The following is a 22570-nucleotide window of genomic DNA, read 5'->3' on the forward strand; positions in this document are numbered from 1 at the left end:
CTTGGTCCTAGTGAGCTCAAAATCACTGGAGCCTGTACACACCGCACAGGCCTTCACAAGGCACCTGCCTCTTGGGCTGCAGCTCCGGAGTCGTCATGCCTTAGAGCTGGGCCTTGCCCAGCTCCCAGAGAGCAATCCAGAGAGGGGCTCACTGGGCATATGGCTTGCAGTGACCCTTCAGGACCTGTTAACACCAACTCAGAACTGACATCCCGTGAGGTCCAGATGTGCAGAGGAGCCTGGCTTGTCTGTAGGACATCAGGGAGAGCCTTGCAGAACTGAGATGCTGGGTGTGGCCTTGAAGACCAAGTAGAAGTGGCTTAGAAACTACTGGTGCACAATGTCACGTTCCAAATGCATAGAGAACTGAGATCTGGAATGGGACCGTGGCTGGCTCCCTGACTCGGCCCGCTCTCCTCCCCACCTGCACCTGCCCGCCCCACTCTGACCTGTGTGCCGGCCGCCTCCTTCAGCCTTGTGTCGGCCACCCGTCTCTGCGGCTGCTCCCTGTGCCTCTGCACCGTGGGCACAGCAGAGAGAAGAAGCTACTGTGGCCACTCAGGTCTTTTGCCATCACTGTGTCCTCCTAGTTTGATGACTTCTCACCACCGCCGCCACCACACTCATCCTGCCTGCTGCCCTTGCATGAGATTTCCTTGGTCACTGGGCCTTGCTTCTGGCTCATGTAACCTCTTCTCCACCTAGCAGCCGTGGGTAGTCTCACTCACATCTGTTCATCCTCTGCTCGGAACCCTTCCCTGGCTTTCGGCCTTTATGCCAAGCAAATGCCCAAGCCGTCACTGGTATTGACAAGGCCCGGGTGATCTTTAATGCCAAGACCACTCTTCCTCATCCTTGCTATTGTGTTCGCCCACACTGCTCAAGTCATGCCGGCCTCTGCCTCAGAGACAGTTAGGAGCCTCGGCGCCTTTGCGCATCTTCCATGGCCTGGAACGCGCTCATCTTAACAGGGCGCTCTCCTGTTGCCTCCTCTGGTCACTCATTCTAAACTTCAGTCCTCTTACCATCCTTTTCCATTTCCTTTGCCCACTTGTTTTCCCTCTTAGGCATTTGTCATTTTTCACAGTTCTCATGTGTGTGTGTATGTGGGGGGGCTCCCCTACGTGGTGAGTGGCTCCTGCACTAGGATGGGCCCTTTATGAAAACCAGATGTTTGCTTTCCACTTGTTGCTGGAAATTTGGTGCCTAGAACCAGGCATCTGTCCAGAAGGTGCTTGGTAACTATTTGTAGAGTAATGAGCGTGCAGGTTCCCATCATCACGGCTTCCGAGCTTGTGTTTTGGTCCCTCTGGCCACTGCTCCATTTATAGCAGAGGGGCACAGATATATGTCACTGTTTTGTTGGGGGTGGTCACTTTCCCAGGAAAGTTTGAAGAACAGACCTAGAGTAGCTGTGACTAGGAGGAGTGGTGGCCTCAAGGTGACTGGCTGCTTTGAGGTCCCCGGGGTGATGCCCCAGCCAGGAGGAGCTGTCTCCATGGAAGGAGTCTTGTCTTCCCCAAACAGGAGGAAGACAGAGCTTGTCCCCTTGGGAGGGGCTCAGCCCTCACCTCCCTCCAGACTCTGAGCCCTTCCTAAGGAGCCGCCTCCCTTCAGTACCTTTTGTTGTTATTCTACCTGGGCTCACAACCACCTGGTACCTGCTTTGGGCCCATCTGACCCATCCTGCCCTTAGCTCCAGATGGCAGGTCAGTGGTTGGGGGGGGGTCTTCTGCATGGGGCCCTTTTTGCTTGTGAGTTTGCTGACATTTCACATACTACCGGCCATATTCTGGGTCTGGCCTGACGCTGCTACAAAACAAGAGGAAACACAATGCAGGCCTAGGGGTGATGGGGAGCCATGTGGGAGGGTGCTATGGTACAGGCTGAGGGGCAAGGGCATGTCCTTATCTGTCCCCAAGATAGGGAACCCAGAGCTGAGGTCAGGAGTGTACAGTCCACCTAGCACCTTCCCACAGAGGCCTAGCCCTGGCCTCTGGAGGTTGTGGTCACCTCCGAGAATAGAGCTGTGTGTATGAAGAAAGCCCTCCACATAGTCAGTGCAGTGATGAGCTCCCTGGAACCGGACAGGGTCAGATGAGCTGCATTCACCACGAGCCGGCAGCAAGGGGCAGAGGAAGTTGCTAGGGGTAGCATCGTCATCGCAGAAATACCAGCAAGCTAACAACAGGAAAGGTGGAAATCATTTGTTTCTTTTGTTTTGTTTTCTAAGCAGGCCAAGAAGATAGCAGAGGTGGAGGTTTAAACTTTAAAAAGGAATAGGATTCTGGGGAGGCTAGGGGTATTTAGGGTTCCAGAAGTAGGGCTTTGGCCCCTGGGCTCCTCCTAGTCACATGGAGAGAAGGTTTGGGACTCTCTAGATGGAAAGTCCCCAGAGTCCTGAGGCCCTAGAGAGCCATGGCTCCTGCCCTGGGCTGGTTGGGGTAGGAGCGGCCGTAATGGCTCTCCCCTCCCTTTTAAGAAACTAGTGGTATATGCCTGTAATCCCCACACTTGAGAGGTGGAGGCAGAGGGGCCAGCCTTGGTTATAATAGCTAGATTAAGGCCAGTCTGGGCTACATGAGACCCTGTGTCAAAACAGAACACAACACTATATCTGGGAGTCATGGTGGGCATGTAGGCTGTGCCCACAGCCTGGCCTCCCTGCCATACAGGCCTGGCATGGCTGCCCAGTCCCCATGCCCGCTCTGCCATGTTGTTCTCCTCTGCCCAGCAGGCTCTTCCGTCTCATGTTCTAACATTAGCACTGTTTCTGGAAGGCAGCCCAGACATTTGACCTTGGAGCATTGAGCTCTCCCAGGTCCTTCCCATTCACCCACGTATAGGCCAAGGGCTGGCTCTCATTTCCAGAGTGACCACCTCCCTCCGTCAGAACGGCCTTCTCTACCACCAAGATTCCCAGCCCATTCTTTTTATTTTGTTTTATTTTTTATCTTTTCACAATTTTTATTAACATTTTCCATGATTCTAAAAAATATCCCATGGTAATACCCTACCCACCCCCGCACTTTCCCCTTTGAAATTCCATTCTCCATCATATTACCTTCCCATCTCAATCATTGTACTTACATATATACAATGCCAACCTATTAAGTACCCTCCTCCCTTCCTTTCTCTTCCTTTTATATCTTCTTTTTAACTTACTGGCCTCTGCTACTAAGTATTTTCGTCCTCACGCAGAAGCCCAGTCATCTGTACTTAGGATCCACATATGAGAGAGAACATGTGGTGCTTGGCTTTCTGGGCCTGGGTTACCTCACTTAGTATAATCCTTCCCAGATCCATCCATTTTTCTGCAAATTTCATAACTTCATTTTTCTTTGCCACTGAGTAGAACTCCATTGTATAGATGTGCCACATCTTCATTAACCACTCATCAGTTGCGGGACATCTAGGCTGGTTCCATTTCCCAGCTATTATAAATTGAGCAGCAATAAGCATGGTTGAGCACGTACTTCTAAGGAAATGAGATGAGTCCTTAGGATATATGCCTAGGAGTGCTATAGCTGGGTCATATGGTAGATCAATCTTTAGCTGTTTTAGGAACCTCCACACTGATTTCCACAATGGCTGGACCAGACTGCATTCCCACCAGCAGTGTAGAAGGGTTCCTGTTTTTCCACATCCCCGCCAACATTTATGATCATTTGTTTTCATGATGGTGGCCAATCTGACAGGAGTGAGATGGAATCTCAGTGTAGTTTTAATCTGCCTTTCCCTGATGATTAGTGACGTAGAACATTTTTTTAGATGCTTATATGCCATTCGTATTTCTTCCTTTGAGAATGCTCTATTTAGCTCCATAGCCCATCTTTTGATTGGCTTGTTTGATTCCTTATTATTTAACTTTTTGAGTTTTTTGTATATCCTAGATATTAATCCTCTATCAGATATACAGCTGGTGAAGATTTTTTCCCACTCTGTAGGTTACCTCTTTGCTTTTTTCACTGTGTCCTTTGCAGAGCAAAATCTTTGTAATTTCATGAGGTCCCAGTGATTAATCTGTGGTTTTATTGCCTGAGCAATTGGGGTTGTATTCAGAAAGTCTTTGCCAAGACCAATATGTTGAAGGGTTTCCCCTACTTTTTCCTCTAGCAGTTTCAGAGTTTCAGGTCTGATGTTAAGGTCTTTAATCCATTTGGACTTAATTCTTGTGCATGAAGAGAGAGAAGAATCTATTTTCATCCTTCTACAAATATATGTCCAATTTTCCCAACACCATTTGCTGAAGAGGCTGTCTTTTCTCCAGTGAGTATTTTTGGCATTTTTATCGAATATCCGGTGGCTATAACTACCTGTACTTACATCTGGGTCCTCTATTCTGTTCCATTGATCTACATGTCTGTTTTTGTGCCAGTACCAAACTGTTTTTGTTACTATGGCTCTATAGTACAGGTTAAAATCAGGTATGGTGATACCACTAGCCTTACTTTTGTTGCTCAGTATTATTTTAGCTATTCGAGGTTTTTTGTATTTCCAAATGAATTTTTGGATTGCTTTTTCTATTTCCATGAAGAATGCTTTTGGAATTTTGATAGGGCTTGCATTAAATGTGTAGATTGCTTTGGGTAAGATTGCCATTTCACAATATTGATTCTTCCAATCCAGGAACAAGGGACGTTTCTCCACTTTCTTCTGAGTGTTTTAAAGTTCTCATTGTAGAGATTCTTTACTTCCTTGGTTAGGTTTATTCCAAGGTACTTTATTTATTTATTTTTTTTGATGCAATTGTGAGTGGGAGTGATTCTCTGATTTCATCCTCTGTGTGTTTGTTGTTAGCATATATGAAGGCTACTGATTTCTGTGTATTTATTTTGTATCCTGCTATATCCAGCCCATTCTTTTTTTAAAAATGTATTTATTAGATACAAAGGGACAGAGAGTGGGAGAGAGTGGATGCACCAGGGCCTCTAGCCACTGCAAATGAACTCCAGATGCACGCGCTACGATGTGCATCTGGCTAACGTAGGACCTGGAGAATCAAACCTGGGTCCTTAATGCTTCACAGGCAAGCGCCTTAACCAGTAAGCCATCTCTCCAGCCCCCAGCCCACTCTTTTTTTTTTTTTAAAATTATTTATTTGAAAGTGAGAGAGAGAGAGAGAGAGAGAATGGGTGCACCTGGCCTCCAGCCACTGCAAACGAACTCCAGATGTGTGCACCTCCTTGTGCATCTGGCTAATGTGGGTCCTGGGGAATTGAGCCTCGAACCGGGGTCCTTAGGCTTCATAGGCAAGTGTTTAACCACGAAGCCATCTCTCCAGCCCCCAGCCCACTCATAAAGCCTGGAGACCAGTGGGGGTGGCAAGTGTCTGCTCCAGGAAGAGAGACGCGTGTTTGCAGGTTGCCTGACTTACACCTCACGCAGCTTCACAGGGAAGTAGAAGAAAGGCCCCTCTGTGCTCAACTACGTGCCAGAGCTGAGGTATTTGCTCAGCCTGAAGAGTCAGTGGCCACATCGGGCCTTAGGCCCGGCTATCTCGGCACAGGGAACCTATGCTCCTGATCAGGCAACTTGGCACTTGGCTCTCTACTGCCGCAACCAGGGTCTGAGGACTCCTGGTGCCTTTCTCCCTGGGCAGGTAGATATGCCCAGGGAGTCCCTGTGCCTTGGGACCCCTGAAGCCCTGGAGTAAGGCATGCCCAAGCTGCACTGGCATCTTTTAGAGCCTGCCACCATGGGACCTGAAGCCTCAGTCTGATTCCCAGTGATTCCCTTTCCTACCCGCATCTGATTCCGAGTGACAGGGACCAAAGCCGGGTGGGGGTTCGGGGGTGGGGGCCAGGCATAGAGAGGATTCAAAGAGGGAGGCAGTAAAGGAGGTGTGCTCTCAACTTCCTTCCCTGCAGGCCTCAGCCTCAGCCGCTTTTGCTCCTCTGCAGACTCCAGGGTCTTGGGAGGCTCCAGGAGTCGCAATCCCCTCCCCTAAGGGCCTCCGGGCCTCAGCACAGTGATGTGTCCCCCTCCCACCCCCCCCCCCATGAGGGCAGGGGGTTCAAAGGGTGGATTGGGAAGCCTAGCTGCAGGAATTGGATGCGCCAGTGGGAATTTTTTACCAGATTCTTGGTAGACTGGGGGTAGAAAGACCATTGTGAACTGCCGGGTGCTGCTTCGCCTGTGTGGCCGGGGTCCTAGGCAAACCTGCCCATGATCAGAGTGTGCTGGGGCCTCGCCTCAAGGGCAGATGTTGGGGGTGAGATAATCTGGCCTGGCCCACCCTGGCTTCATCTCACACAGATGGGCCCAAAGATCCAGACGGGGTCCAATCCTAGCCAGTTAGGATCCCTCATTTGTAAGTGACGGACACTCCCTTCAGGCAGCTCACCGAGAATAAGCACTCACCAGAGCAGAGGCAGAGAGCTCACAGCTCGAAGACTAATAACAGATGGGCCGAGCCCAGGAAGAGCAGGGTGGTGCAGGAGGGCAGAGGGGTTTTGGAAGCAGGTGCCCTCTGGATCGTGTGCCCACCCCTCCCTGGAATGAGCAGACCTTAAGCACTCTTCCGCTGGCCACACAGTGGCTCAGCTCCACTTCCTGCTTGTGACTGAAACGCCCCAAGGGCTCCAGTGCAGCACCGTGTTCAGTGGCGCACGCGGGTGGTCTTCCCGTCCTCTCTGCTCTTACCCTTGCCTTGGTGTGGCCACAGTGGGCTTCCAGCCAGTTGCCTTTGCCCTTATAACAGGCATGGGGTGTCAGGGCTTGTGGGTGGGGCTCACTGGGAACCACCCCGGTGTTAGCCTTGAGCCTGGTTGCTCCCTGATCGCCAGGAGCTTGTCTCCCTTAGCAAGCAAGGCTTTTCATGGGGGCAAACACAGCCCCTTCTCTGAGCCCTCCCATGAGAGCAGGCCTGACTGCAGGCTCCACACTTGCTGTGTGGGTGGCGCAGCCCCGGTGGCCGCTCTGCCGTGCTTGTCACCCGCTCCCTCGGGTGACTTTGGTGTGGCTTTCAGCTGCACATCCTGCAATGTACCGTGTCCGCCTAGAAGGTGGCAGGTGCAGCTCTTTTTAACTCTTTCTAGATACTGCCAGAGACGGCTGTAGGCAGTTACATCACTTGGAATCCAAGAGAACCACCTGGCCTGATAGCGTAAGGGTTGTTTTAAACTGAGGAAAGGCCTGGAGAAGGGTTGCCCACCTCCAGGTTCCTTCTGGCCTGTCAACACTAGCTCAGATGTCCTATACCAAGCTGGCTGTGACCTCCAGCCCAGCCCTAGCACACAGGCCCTGATCGCCTCCCTGCCCCTGTCTCATCTCTCTGGTGTAATAAGTTGCCTTGTGACTGTCCTTCATGAAATGAAGGCCCTCCTTGCTGTCTTTCCCCAGTCTGAGCAGGATGGACCTTTAAAGCCCCTGTGGGACAAAGGCATTGCGGACCAAGTGCAAAGGCCCCAGATTGGGCAGTAGGGATGGGGTGAGGGAGCTGGTGCCAGGCAGTTGCCACCCTCTTATCTGGTGTTGCTAGTCAGCCCCACCCTCCTCCAAGGGCTTCAAGAGGCAGATCCTGGTGCCCACCTACTTCCCAGTCTAGAAGCCTTGCTTCTGTCTGCCATGCATGGGTCAGGGAGAGAGGAGGACTGGGGCTTCTCCCAGAAGCTAGAGCCCTGTGTGACAGGCTGATTTTTGGGGGTTTAGAATTTTTCTTTCTTTTTTTCTGTTTGTCTGTCTTGTTTTTTTTTTTTTATTATTTATTTATTTGACAGAGAAAGAGGGAGAGAGATAGAATGGGTGTGCCAGGGCCTCCAGCCACTGCAAACAAACTCCAGACACGTGTACCTTATGCTTCTGGCTTACATGGGTCCTGGGGAATCGAACCTGGGTCCTTTGGGTTTGTAGGCAAACGTCTTAACTGCTAAGCCATCCCTGAGAGTTTCATTTCCCATTGCACAATCAACCCCTAGCACAGCCTGCACATAGATAATTGTCAGTTCCTATGTACCAAGTTGGTGGAAAACTGAATGAGAGAGGGAGGGAGGGAGAGAGGCACTCGGTCTTTGGAATGCTGAGGCAGACCTGCCTCAGGTCTTGACTGGGATGTCCCTTCCCCGCGGGCCTTCTGAGCACAAGAACCCTCAGACGATTCCACGCTCAGCCTGTGGTGTAGCTGTGGAGTAAGTGCCTGGAATATCAGTTCATCCAGTCCTCCTAGCCTCTTTTTTAATCTGGTGACCATGGTGTTCAGCATAGGTGGGTGTGAGCTGTGAGAGAAGTGGAGTGGGAAGCCCAGTGGACAGACAATGCCCGAAAGTTGAAAGCTGTAGTTCTCAGGTTGAGACCTGAGTGATTGTTGCAGTTCAGAATGATGGAAGGCTCCCCCATGGCCACAAAGCACTGGCCAGCACTTCACTTCAGGTAGAGGAGGCACTGCCCTTGTATCATCTAGGAGGGGGAGAAGGCCCTCACTTCTGGGAGGGTGCACCTCTGTTAGTGTCTTTCCAGTCCCTGGTGAAGCTTTTCAATAGCTTGTCACCACCCCTCCCCCACTTACTGGGTAAAGGTCCCCTGATGTCAGGAGTTTGGGCTAAAAGTGTGGTTTAAAAGCCCACTGATCTGCTGGGTTCATAACTATCTGGAGCCTTGGGACAGAGCCTAGGCCCAGTCCTCTGCACATATTGTCTCTTGATATACTTAGGTCTGTCGCTGACCTGACACTGGCGAAAGACAGCTTCCCCTTTAATTGTGACTTTAGCAAGAGTTCAGTGCAGAATCATGTGTGAACGTGCTTCTGACGACTTGAAGAGTGAATAGCTTTTCTGGTTGTTTTCAGCAAACGCCAAAGAAGATGAGTCAAGGACCTACCCTTCTCTCTTGTGGAATTATGGGTGAGTAGCCACACGGTGTGGGTGTCCTCCCAGCCAGGGGGAGCCCTCGAGGAGCGTGGGGGACTCTCTTCCACGTGTTTAGCTATTTCAGTCCCCAGTGGGGCTGGAGTGGGCCAGAGGCTGCCGGGGTGTAAAAGGGAAGGGGCAGGTGTATGGTTTTCCAAGTCTGACATCGAGAGTTCGGGCTGATGATTAAAGTACCTCATGGAAATAGTGCCATAGGATAGGAAGGAAAAATCTCTTACAGCCCCAGTTCCTAGTGAAAGCTACTGTTGGTATTTTCATGAATGTTTGTTTTTTGCATTTTTAGCATAGCCAGGTCTCTGATGAACATGTAATTATACAATATAGTATTTGTTTACTTTTCATTTAGTAGTTCCTACAGCACGAAAATGATGCATTCCACACATTTTAATGGTTTATAGAACCATATTGTGTGGATGAACCAAAATATCCCTGAGTGAAGTGACTTTGTGGTTACCAGGCAATGGGGCTGTTGGATTTGCTGGTGTCAGTAGCAGTGGCTCTCTGAGTCTGCGTTCTTGCTTTTGTATTCTGTAGTGCAGTTTCAGGACGGGAACAGAGAGGCCAGAAAGCAGGGATCTTTTAAAGCTCTTGGTTCATATTTCTGACATCCCTTCTAGAAAGGCCTTAGTGTCCTGTGTTCATGCACATGTGAACTGCTGTTCTTGTAGAGGGTAAAAATGACTGAATTGTGTAGCGTTCTTGATGTGTTAGATGATTGCACGCAGTGTCTCCTTTGCTGTCTGTCCTGCCCATCTTTGGCCTATCCTCCCAGATGGGTTTCTGTCTGTCTATATTGAATTAGAGATCAGCCTGCAGCAATGAAATAATCACTATGGACTTTCAGGTTTCATTTCTTTGCAGGGCTACGTAGTGGCATCCTTGCCCTCTGTGCTCTGTGTCCAGTAGTTGTTTTTTTTTTTTTTTTTTTGTGTGTGTATGTGTGTGTACATACATATACATGTGTGCACATGCAGCTGGAAGTCAGTGATTGACATTGGGTATCTTTCTCGTTTTTAAAATTTTTTTGGTTTATTTTTATTTATTTATTTGAGAGTGACGGACACAGAGAGAAAGAGGCAGATAGAAAGAAAGAGAGAGAGAATGGGCATGCCAAGGCCTCCAGCCACTGCAAACGAACTCAAGATGCATGCGTCCCCCTGGTGCATCTGGCTAACGTGGGTCCTGGGGAATCGAGCCTTGAACCAGAGTCCTTGGGCTTCACAAGCAAGTGCATAACCGCTAAGCCAGCTCTCCAGCCCTGGGTATCTTTCTCAATCACTTCCACCTTACTTATGTATTTATTTTTAAGACAGTCTCTCACTGAACCTAGGCCTCACTGTTTGGGCTACACCAGCCAGCTGGTAAGCAGTGGAGATCCTCCTATCTCCACCTCCCTAGCACTAGGAGTTGAGGCGTGGGTCACTATGCCCAGCTTTTATATGTGTAACGGGGATCTGAACTTAGTTCCTCATGCTTGCCTGAGAAGCACTTTGCTGACTGATTGACCGTAATGGTCTTTTTAAATTTTTTTTTTATTTTTGGTTTTCCAAGGTAGGATCTCACTCTAGCTCAGGCTGACCAGGAATGCACTATGTAGCCTCAGGGTGGCCTTGAACTCATTACGATCCTCCTACCGCTGTCTCTTCAGTGCTGGGATTAAAAGCATGCACCACCACGCCCTGCTTCTAATGGTCTTTTGATGCCACCACCTAGAGGAAATTGAAACCGGGAGATCACCGGACCTTGGTTTACCACATGACATACTTCTGAGTCCTGTCCCCACATGACCAAATACTTCCTTGGTGGCTTTTGGCTTTCTCCATGTCTAAACAGAAGGACCACGGTGGCTTCCTTTGAAAGTTGATGAAGGGAGAGAGCTGCCCTTGAGGCCGAAGCCCAGCCTGGGGAAAGAGGCCAGTGGGCACCATCACTGTGAGCCCAGCTTATAGTCCAGAAGCCTGCTACACCTGTGTCCTGGGACAGGCTTACGGCAGAGCCATCTTGCTCTTTTACTCTAGGCCTTCAGCAAAATAGAACCATACCCGGAACCTACAGTTTGGGGATGGCGGCTTCCCCTTCAAGGCTGTTCCTGTGTTAGGCCTCCCTGGCATTTCCACCATGTGAGTCATAAGGTGAATGTTCCCTAGTTTGTTTGGGCCTCAGTTTCCTTATTTTAACATGGCAATCAAAAGCATGGTGTTAGGACTTTGTGATGAATTAGAGCAACACAAAGCAGGCCACAGGAAGTGTTAAGAAGGTTGGATATCTCAGCTGAGGATCCAGATCACCATGGTGGCTTTGTTGGGAGGGGGCTGCAGGCGAGAGAGCTGTTCTCGAGGCCAAGGCAGCCGTCTGGAGGAGGAGAAGGCATGGGCACAGTCATGACACCGTTCGTGACAGTCTGGCTATCTGAGCCTGTGCGGTCCAACAGTCTGCTTTCTACCAGGAGGCCTCTGGGCTGGCAGGAGGAGCCAGGCTGTGTTTCTAGCTTTGTTTCCAGGAAGGCTCTTTCAGAAGCTTTGTCCTGATCTCACTGTCTCTCCTGTCTCTTCCCTTCCACAGGCCCTGTCTTTCTCCTGCCCTGCAAGGCCTGCCAGTTAGCCAGGAGAGAGGCAGAAGGTAGTGGGTCAGGAGTGTCCTGTTCCTCATCTTCCTCCCCCATGACCTCCTCTGTCTGCTGCACAGGTGGTGGCTCAGCAGCGTGCCTACGTCCTGTTCGTATCTCCCTCCCTGACATGCCTCCCCTGCTGCTCGGCCCTCCTTGAGTGTGGAGAACCCTGCCCCGCGTGGCAGCCTGTAGCACCAAGGCTTTCACCGTTGTTTCGGGGGCTTGTTCCTACAGATAGGAATTGAGCACTTAGCATATGCCACACATTTAGTTCAGGGCAGAGTAAAGAGGACCCTGCCCTGCCCACAAGGAACTTTCTGTCTGGCAGAGAAGAGCCACCAACGGTGGATGCCCTGTGGCCTAGGCCAGCTGCTAAGATGGAGGAGGTCTGTAGAGCAAAGAGTAGGTGACCCCATTTTCCTGTGCCTTGGTCTCTTCTGGCAAAGTATGGGTACCGTGTGTGTGTGTGTGTGTGTGTGTGTGTGTGTGTGTGTGTGTGTATGTGTGTGTGTGTGTTGTCCTCTAACTCTACCCGGGGAGTCAGCAGCCAGAGGCCTCTCCATGCCCATGAGAGGTGGTGGAGCTGGTAGCTCACTTTACCTCTGTAGCCCATTGAATTGCTGAGTGGAGGTTTGCAGCCTCGCCCCGTGCTGTCACCGTGGCAAGCTGGGAGTCTACCCCAGGCGGGCAGATTTCATCTTGGGTGTGGCTGCTTTTCAATAGCAGGGAAGAGAACACCCTGAAGGGGTGTCCAGACTTTTCAAGAGGGTTTTGGGTCCTTCCAGGCTGGACAATGCTGAGCAAAGATAAAGTGCCAAGTTCTTATAATCTCCCACCTCCAGCCTGTCTCCACAGGGAGATAGACTCAAGTGCTGGCCCTGATCTGTGGACTTCTCCTGTGAGAGCTGGGGACAGTTGACTCTGTGACTTAAGGGTTTTTCCCTGAACCTCATGCCCCCTGGTCCTAGCTGGAAGCAAATATGCATGATTCCTAAGCACTTTGAAAAAAATCCCAGCAAGTGTCCCAGGCCAGGAGCACAGCCCAGGTTGTTGCTTTTCCATAGAACTGCCTTTAAACTGGTCATCCTATAAGAATCAAATGTTGGGCTGGAGAGATGGCTTAGTTGGTAAGCGCTTGCCTGTGAAGCCTAAGGACCCCGGTTCGAGGCTCGGTTCCCCAGGACCCACGTTAGCCAGATGCACAAGGGGGCGCATGCGTCTGGAGTTCATTTGCAGAGGCTGGAAGCCCTGGCGTGCCCATTCTCTATCTGTCTCTTTCTCTCCCTCTCTCTCTCTGTCACTCTCAAATAAATAAATAAAAATGAACAACAGATATTTTTTAAAAAGAATCAAATGCTCTCAACAATGCTTGTTTTTCTTTTTTTTCTTTTTTCTTTTGAAAGTACCTCATGTTTGTGATTGTAAGCTGGATACCAGGCCCCTCCCTACCCCAGTTCCTTACCCCAATTTGGGAAGTTGAGACAAAGAAGTGGTTTTATGCTTTCCCAAAGTTGGGGAGAACAAAGCCAGCGTGTGGATGGGAGACAGAGCAGAACGCAGCCCTACCCACCAGCTCTGTGCCCAAGCAAGGGTCCTGTCTTAGGACCCTGGCTTGGCCCCATCTGGCAGGACACCTAGCAGAGGCTTTTGATTTCTATTTTTGTTTGTTTGTTTTTTGAAGTAGGGTCTCACTGTACTCCAGGCTGACCTGGAATTCTCTATGGAGTCTCAGGGTGGCCTTGAACCTACAGCAATCCTACTATCTCGGGCTCCTGAGTGCTGGGATTAAAGGCATGCGCCACCACAGCCCGGTTGGCCTTTGATTTCTTTTCTCCCCTCCAGATCTTCCCCCAGCCACCTCTGCTGAAGAACTTTGCATGTTGACAGCTCTCTGGGAGAAAGACGTCTGTGTATGACCAAGTGCTGTACTCTGTTACGTGTGTGTGTGATGTGCACGTATGTGCGTGGACATATGTGTATGTCAAGGTGTCTTCCTCAGCCATTCTCTGTATTTTGCCAAGGCAGGGTTTTCCACTTGGTCAGAGCTCTCCAGCTCAGCTAGTCTAGTCTAGCCAGTTTCCCTGGGGCTTCTCTTTCTCCACTTCCCTCACACTGGGACTACAGGCAGGCCGCCATGCCCACCTGGACTTTTATGACCTGGTGCTGGGAATCTCAACCCTGGCTCTACCAGCTGAGCCATTGCCCTAGCCCCAAGCGCTGCGCTCTTGACACAGGAAACATGGGCTGAGGGGCAACCCCCAACTGGCCATTCGGGCTTCTCACCCTGACGTCTGGGGGGTGTGGGAAGTGGGCGCCTTCCTGTGCTGAGTGTGGTGGGCTGCATGCGAAGCTTCAGCCTGCTGCTGCCAAAGCCTTTGCCACTTGCCCCGTGAGACGCTTCTCCACGCTCGCCTGGGGTCACACGTGTGCCAGTTTAATTTTAATGGTGAAACAGGGCAAGTGGGGTGAGCATAGGCCCTATTCACCACTCTCGGCTAATTACAGCCATTAAATGAGTTCTGTGTTGTCGGGACAATGGACGCCACACATTCCATTTTCCTCACCACTCAGGCGAGGAGAAGATCTGGAAATCACATAAAATGTGAGAGAGCAAAAGCAACACCAATTGTTTCCAAAAGGCCACTAGGAGAAGCCTTGTAAGTACAGTCAGTGGACAGAGAACAGACCAATTCATATGCTAAGAAAAAAAATGGGAAACCCATAATTACTTTAGGAGTTATGGTAATAAATTATTTATTAATGTAAATTATTTCACAGGCAAAGAACATAGAGGCAACTTGAGCAGAAGGATCATACATAATGTATAAAAAGGAATTGTAAAAATCTTATAGCAGCCTGACTTGTGCCGCTCCTGTTCAGGTCTGTCAGCGTTTTAATTATAAGCTCTCACTTCAGTGTTTAATTACTTGGCTGTTAAAGTCTGCTCTGTACATAAAAGGGCTGTCCCCAGGGTGCTCTCTGGATGGAGTTCCTCGGGGAAACCAGTCAGCTGTGTTGAGCTACCTAGGACTGAGAGGTTTCACTCTGAGATCTTTGGTCTCCTTTTGACTCAGCCACTATTTGTCATTGGAAGTGGCCTGTGTGGAAAAGCTGGCAGTTTTCCACTTTAGTCAAATGACTGGAACAAAATGAAAAACACAAGTAACAAAATCAGAGCTACTCAGGCCCAGTTTTTTGTTCTTGGGCACTTTCTCTGTTGTGCAGAGATAAGCCATTTTGAATGTGATCCTTGGGCCAAGGCCTCCAAGATGAAACTGCCTGTGAATTAACACAGACCAGCGTGTGATCTGTGCTCACTGAAAAGTCACATCCACATACAGCTGTGCATACATATGGTTCTTAAGAAAATGCCTTTCGAGGCTAGAGCAGTAGCTTAGTTGTTAAGGTTCTTGCCTGCAAAGCCAAAGGGCCCAGGTTCGATTCCCCAGGACCTGCATAAGCCAGGTGCACAAGGGGGGGTGCACACATCTGGAGTTCATTTGCAGCAGCTGGAGGCCCTGGCACGCCCATTTTTTCTCTCTCCCAGCCTGTTTTTTTTTTTCTCTCTCTCTCTCAAATAAATAAAGAAAAATAACATATTAAAAAAAGAAAATAGCTTTCTACTGTTCTTTTCAATTTATTGTGGTCGCATGATTTTTAAATCTCTAAAGTAGTTTGGTTCACCCATGCAGAGTGCTTTGAGCTCTTCCTGGTACCATTTACTGGCCAGTGTTACTAGAATGAAGTCTCTAGTGGAGGCAGGGGGGGTTGGGTGGAACACGTGACAGCTGTTTGCAGTAACAAGCGTAGAGCTCCCAGCTTGCCTTCTCATATAAGCTGGCTGAACAGGGCCAGGGAGAGGGCCACAGTGCTGTCAGAGGGCACGGAGTGGCTGTCGTAGGCTGTCTTTAGGTGCCCTGCCCTCTGGAATAAAAGATGGGCAAGTCAGGGGCTAGCCTGGCCCAACTGCAAAAGCATGACCTCAGATCTACAGCCTGGGCGTAAGTCTGGCTTCTACTGTTTGCTCACTGGGTACCTGGGGGAGCCGAAGCTCAGTTGCCCACCAGTGGACAGGATGTACTGTGATGACCCAGGAGATGAGCATTGTCCTTGGGGTACATGCTGGTGCTCTTTCCTATTCTCAGCAGGGAGACCTCTGGGGTAGTAGGTTGACACTTTCCCTGCTGCTAGTTCCCTCATCTGTACAACAGTACCCACCCTTGCTTTGTGTGTAGTGCAGAGAACTGCTCACTTCATGTAGTCTGTACATTCCTCACAGCAGGAACAAATCTGGAAAGGTGGACCAGACTGACTTTTCCAGCCCTTCAGAGTTTGTGTTGACATGGAGGAACTGTCACAGGGCCCCAGTTCACATTGCCTTATGCAGATGGGGGAGACTGAGGCCTGTGCCCCCAGCACCCAGCCCTGTGTGGTTATTGATACCTTGGTTGCCCTCCCCCCAGACCCCTTTCTGCAAGAAGAGCTCAGCCTTCTCAGGAGTAGTAGCAGCTGCAGTTGGCCATCCCCACCCTGCCGACAAGGGGGCAGGATGTCCTGAACCCTGATCTTGGTTCTCTGCTTTCTCAGAGCCCCACGGGCCAGCCTTCCTGTTCCCCAGATGGGTCCTGGTGGAATGCCATCTTCAGCCATCCCAATCCCTTGTCCCTCGTGAGAGGAGCATGGTGTCTTGTATCACTGGCTTTAAGAAACAGCTACCATTTCACTGTCCCTATAGCTGCATGGCAGGGTCAGAAGCTGAGGCAGGGGAGCCTTTCTTTCTGACACAAAAGTGAGTTTCCATTCTGACAATACAGGCTTCGAGTTTCATTTAAAAACAGATGAGAAAGCTAGCATGGTGGCTCGTGCCAATGATTTCAGCACCTGTGAGGCTGAGGCAGGAGGATTATATGTTTATCCCCAGCCAGGGTGAGTTCCAGGCCAGCCTGAACTGCAGAGTGAACTGTCTCAAAACAAACAAAACAAAACCCCAGCCAGCCAGATGAGACTACTAGGGGACAGCCCAAGTAATTACCCTGATTATTACCCCCGTGTTCTCACTATAAGATCTGTTTGGCAAAACTGACTTTGGAAAGACACCCCAGTTGTCTGGAGTTTAACACTGAAAGGGTCGGTGAGCTTACACACAAAACAGGCTGCCCTCAGAGCTCACAGGCCAAGTTAGCCCAACCCACCCCACAGGGCAGGGAGAGAAACTCGCTGTCAGCACAAGTACACAGGTGAAATCCAGGAATGAGTCAGCCACAGGTCTGGCTGGAGGCTTGCTCCTTGGGCCTTGGAGGCTGTGAGAATCTGGTTTCTTGGGTCTGTATGTAGGTGCTTAACCAATGCTAGAAACCACATTCTGTTGCATTATGTCACTTTGAGAGCATCTAAAACACAGTGCTGAGACCTCCAGGGCTGTAAACTCTTGGAACTTTTGTTGTAATCTCTCAAACAATTGCAGCTGAACAGCAGCAGTTTCGGCCCAAAGATTTCATTTCTTTCTGTGCCATATCCATCTGCTCATTCCAGTCCCATTTCTATGAAAGGCAACCCTGCACAAGTTCTCAGGACATGGTTAAAACAGCAAGCCTCTCACACAAACTGCCTTTAGACTGGTTCTTTTTCTTTTTCGGTTTGCTTATTTGTTTGTTTGTTTTTGAGGTAGGGTCTCGGTCTGGCCCAGGCTGACCTGCAATTCACTGTGTACTCTCAGAGTGGCCTTGAACTCACAATGATCCTCCTGCCTCTGTCTCTTGAGTGCCAGGATTAAAGGTGTATACCATGCCTGGCTTTAGACTGTTTCCAATAAAGTTTTTTCTTCCCCTCATAAGCCAAACCTCATAGTCTATAGTTCTTACTACATTCAGGTCTTTTCAACTCTGATCAGAATGGTTCATCAAACTCTGCCTTCAACGCTGCAAGATGTCTTTTAGACCAAGGTTTCAAGTCCTTCCATGTTCCTTTGGTAAGTCAGTTTCAAAAGGCCAAGAGCCTGGCTGGAGAGATGGCTTAGCGGTTAAGCACTTGCCTGTGAAGCCCAAGGACCCCGGTTCGAGGCTCAGTTCCCCAGGTCCCACGTTAGCGGGTGCACGCGTCTGGAGTTCCTTTGCAGAGGCTGGAAGCCCTGGCGCACCCATTCTCTCTCTCTCCCTCTATCTGTCTTTCTCTCTGTGTCTGTCGCTCTCAAATAAATAAATAAAAATTTAAAAAAAAAAAAGGCCAAGAGCCACACAACCAGGTTTCTAGCAGCAATGGACCCCACTCCTGGTAACCATTTTACTGTTTCAGTTAACCTTCTTGTTGCTGGCACAGAGCACCTGACCAGAAGCAGCTTGTGGGAGGAAAGGATTTATTTTGGCTCATAGACTCAATGGGAGACTCTGAGGCTGGACATCACCTCCTGGCCAACAAGAGGTCGACAACAGCAGCAGGGGACAGTGCCAAACACTGGCAAGGTGAAGCTGGCTATAGCACCCATAAGTCCGCACCCAACAGCACACCTCCAGCAAAGCTCCAATTCTCAAATTGCCAGTAGCTAGGTATCAAGCATTCAAACACATGAGTTTATGAGAAACACCTCACTCCAGCTATCACATAAGGCACGCAAATTACCAGCTAAGTTATCTCCCCAACCAGAATTTCACATTTTTATATTAAAGCAACTTGGAGAGCATATAAAATATGAGTTTCTAGTCCTGAGTCTGAGTTGCCAAGTCAGGGACACAGCTCTGTCAGCTCCATGGTCCTGCAGGAAGTCCAGAAACCATAGCTGGAGAAATCCTAGTGCAGAAGCTACTCTTTTCTGGACCCTTATTTCGTCTTAAGGAATCTGCAGAGAGCTAAGGTTCAATCCCAGGGCTATGCCCTTTCAGCCATGCCAAGTAACCACTGTTCAGTGAACACCTCATGTCTATGGCCCCGGTCACTTGGGAAGGAGCTCTAGTTGTTTGTGCAGATGTGATAACTGAGTGGCAGGGCGGGGCACCCAGAATGCCCTTCTCAGAGACCTGCCCTTTGTGCGGTGTAAAGTTGGGGCCTAGCTTGCAGGGCAGTGTGCCATCAAAACTTAGCTTCTATTCCTGTTCTTTTGTCTGGTGGCCTGACCCAACAAATTGCCTTCTGAACTCTGAAGGGGGGAAACACAGAAGCTAAACATAGCATCGATTGTTTTTACCTTCTTATATTGTACTTCTTGAAAGGGTGAGGATAGAAATAGCTCCAGGATTATCTGTGCTGCACGCAGGACAGTTGGCTACCAGGCTGGTACCGACACACAGTAGCAGTGCTTTACAGCTGCAAAGTATCTCAGAGTCTCCTGGCTGCTTCAGATGCAGCCAGCTGTGGCCCCAAGGCACAGCCAAGGTTCGATCTACCTAGCCAAGGGAAGGTCACCATGCCAAAGACAAATAACAAGCAATGTGAGGGGAACGTCCTCAGCCTCCTCTGTAGGGCTTTCTTTTTTTAATTTTTAAGTTTTATTTATTTATTTGAGAGAGAGAGAGAGAGAGAGAGAGAATGGGTGCACAAGGGCCTCCAGCCACTGTAAATGAACTTCAGATGCCAGCTCCACCTTGTGCATCTGGCTTACGTGGGTCCTGGGGAATCGACCTGAGGTCCTTTGGCTTTGCAGGGAAGCACCTTAACCACTAAGCCATCCTTCCAGCCCAAATTTTTGTTTTTTTTTTTTTTAAATGTGTTACGGGATGGGTGCGTGGAATGCACACTTGCTGCAGTGCATGTGTGGAGGTAGAGGACAGCCTCAGATGTCAGCCCTGGCTTTCCACCGTGTTTGAGGCAGGTTCTACCTGGCCTGCGGGCTTCCAGGGATTTCCCTGTCCCACCTCCCATCCTGCTGTAAGCACACCGGCATTATCGATGTGCACCCCTGCATCCAGCTTCACGTGGGTCTCGGGATCTGAACCAAGGTTCTCACTTGGGCAGCAAGCTCTTTTACCCATGGAGCCATCTCCGTCCTCTGCAGCGTTTGTTGAATTTTGTCACCCACTTCTTCCCCTATATTCCCCTCGCCCCTGCCAGGCCTGCTGTGTGTCACACTGTGTGCAGAACGATGGGGAGCTACACTGGACTGTGCTCCAAGCCCGTGACTGAGCAGAAGTAGATAATCAAGGCTTAGTTAACATATGAATCATATGGCTAAAAATCTAGGCACATTTCTGTGGGTGTACCAGGGCCATATGGAGAAGGCATCTCCTCAGAGGGAGTGTGGCTTTACATGAGTAAGAGGCTCTCTGTTGGTGGAAGAAGCAAAAAGTCAGAAAAACATGCTGAGCCTTTGCAAAAATGTGAAGGTGTGAAAGAGCTGATGTGTGGGCAAGACTGTGCCTCCGCGTGCTGTGTTCCTCTAGAGCCAGTGGACAGAGGAGAGGACTGACTCTCCAAGTCCTCCCTACAACGTAGAAACATGTAGTAAGGTCATGCAGGCTAATTCTTTCATTTCTAATTTTATGTGTGTATATGTTTGGGCGTGCCAGGGTCTTCTGCCACTGCTAAAGAATGCCAGATGCTTGCACCATGTTTTGTATCTGGCTTGATGTGGGTGTTGGGGAATTGGATTCTTGGGCTGGCAGGCTTTGCAGGCAAGTGCCTTTGCTGAGCCAGTTCCCCCAGCCTTCAGGCTTATTCCTTAAACAGATGGAGTAGGTGCTGTAGTGAGCAGGTCACATTAGAATTGACCATTTGCCCTGTACCCGATAGGGATGTTATTGGTAGCCTCAAGGCCAAGCTCATGGAACTCCCACCTCTGCACTTAGGTTCTGTGTGCATTCCTGAAGTCTTATGATCAAACTTTAGTTTCATAAAGAATTTCTGGCACATTAGAATTATTCTAGGATTATCTGCAGAAAACTGGGAGGGGTAAAACTTATGGGCTGATAAGGGATTTAATATAAGTATATATTTGCTTTTTGAGACAGGATTTCTATGTTGCCCAGGCAGGTGTTAAACTTACACTTTTTTTTCTGCCTCAGCTTTCTTAGTGCTGGTTTCATTGGTGTCCATCTCTACAGCCAGCCTGACCAGAGGTTTTCAAGGGTGATTTTGACTGTAGAGTCTTGTCAGACTTCCCATTCATAGGAAGTTGGGTACTTAGAATGTGGTGGGGTCCATTAGAGAAACTGTGGGTGGGCTTGCATGCCAGGCTAAAAAGTTTGCATCTTTCCCAGGAGGCAGTGGGCAGCTCCCAGGGGACCAGAAGACAGCTGATGGAGTTTCCAGAGGTTCTCCAGAGGCACAGAGGCAGTAAAGCCACAGGAGGGAGGTCCCCAGGGGCCTGGTCAGGAAACAGCAAGATCATGGATAGTCTTTGGTTTCCAGTTCCCCTTTATTCTTGATTTCCCCAGAGAAAAAGAAAATTCCCAACCAGTGAAACAAAAATGGGACACAAGTGGCAGGCATGCTTGGAGGATGGGACCCGCCTTTTCTCCGTTCATGGCTCACTTCTGCCTGTTTGCCCGAGAAGCCATCTGTCCTGTGCCACTGGCTCCTGAGCACAGGCTGTGGCTGTCTCAGGTCCTCTCTGCTCTGCGGCTAGGCCTGCTGTTCCAAGCTCAGTCCCCACAGTCCTGAGCTCTGTGGCGCTGCAGCGTCTCATCCCCAAAGGGAAGTTGGTGGCCAAGCAACTTCCTGAAAACCCAAAGCAGGCAACCCAGAAAAGAAAGAGGTTGGGGCCCTGGCCCTGGCTCACTTTCTGAGCCACACTAGAAGTAGCCCCGTGGCTACAGTCCTCATGCATTTGCTCATAGAGCTTCCTCATAGGAGATGGACAGACTAGAAAAGCCAAAACAAGAAAATATAAAGTAGCCGCGATCTGCCCATCAGCTGTTAGCATTTTGCTCTGTTTCTTCTTCATTTCACGACTGACACAGGATGTATTTTACTAAATAAGAGCCATACTGCCGTATATAGTGCTGCTTTCTCTTAGCAACACGTTCCTAGTACTTCCTACACCGTTGGCTAGTCCCTGGGCTGTGCGCTGGCAGGGCCCATGCTAACCCTTTACAGTCTGCTTAGCCAGCCCCTCTGCAGGGCATTTTAATCACACTTACCAATTTACTGCCATTCGTTTCTGTTTTTTTATTATTATTATTATTTTGCTTTGCTTTGCTCTGAGGCAGGGTCTCACTCTACGTCCAACGGACCTGGAACTCCTGCCTCAGCCTCCTGAGTGCTAGGATTATAGGTGTGAGCTACCATGCCTGGCATCTCTGTCATTTTAATGAGCATTGTCCTCAAAATTTTAGCGTAAGTTTTCTCCTTCCAAATAGGTGGTCATGACTCAGTCCATGTAAGTTTATGTTCCTCGCTTTCCTCTCCCCCCTTTGTTTTACGAGACATTTGTTTTAATCTATAGCCCAACTTTACCTGGAACTTAAGGCAGTCCTCCTGTCTCATCCCCTTGAGTGCTGGGATTATAGTGGGGACTAGGCCACCATGTCTGGCTTACTTTGTATTTCTTTAAATTGAGTTTATTATTCGCGCTCACTGAGCTTTGACCTGCTGATATCAAACTGAATCTGTTTTTTTTTTTTTTTTTAATTTATTTTCAAGGTAGGGTCTCACTCTAGCCCAGGCTGATCTGGAATTCACTATGTAGTTTCAGGGTGGCCTCGAACTCACATTGATCCCCCTACCTCTGCCTCCCGCATTCTGGGATTAAAGGCGTGCACTACCACACCTGTCTCAGTGACACTTTACATTGGAACTGAAGATATATGTGAACGGTGTAAACACAACTTGCAAAGAAATACTTGGGTAATGTCTATATTTGGGGAATAACTTATTAAATTTAGCTGGGAGCCTGGAGAGGTGGCTCGGTGGTTAAAGATGATTGCTTTCAAAGCCTGATGGCCTGGATTCAATCCCCCACTACCCACGTAAAGCCAGACACACAAAGCGGTGTGTGCATGTGGACTTTGTTTGCAATGGCAGGAGGCCCTGGTGTACCTATGTTTTCTATTTCTCTCTCTTTCCTTCCCTCCCTCTCTTGGTCTCTGTTTCTCTCAAATAAATACATAAAAATATGTTAAAAATTAAAAATAAACTCAGCTGTGAGGAACTGGTATCAAAACTGCTG

At 49.4% G+C, this 22570-nt stretch overlaps 1 protein-coding gene across 1 annotated transcript in view; it reads left to right on the forward strand.

The window, feature by feature from the left end:
* Positions 1-22570, forward strand: part of Fam53b (family with sequence similarity 53 member B) — a 78785-nt gene that overhangs the window by 1047 nt on the left and 55168 nt on the right. The window contains exon 2 of the mRNA XM_004659264.2: positions 8786-8840. Coding sequence (XP_004659321.2) covers positions 8786-8840 — 55 coding nt within the window. The remainder of the gene's footprint in view (positions 1-8785; positions 8841-22570) is intronic.

Source organism: Jaculus jaculus, chromosome 1 (assembly GCF_020740685.1).
Source record: "Jaculus jaculus isolate mJacJac1 chromosome 1, mJacJac1.mat.Y.cur, whole genome shotgun sequence".
Taxonomy (NCBI): domain Eukaryota; kingdom Metazoa; phylum Chordata; class Mammalia; order Rodentia; family Dipodidae; genus Jaculus; species Jaculus jaculus.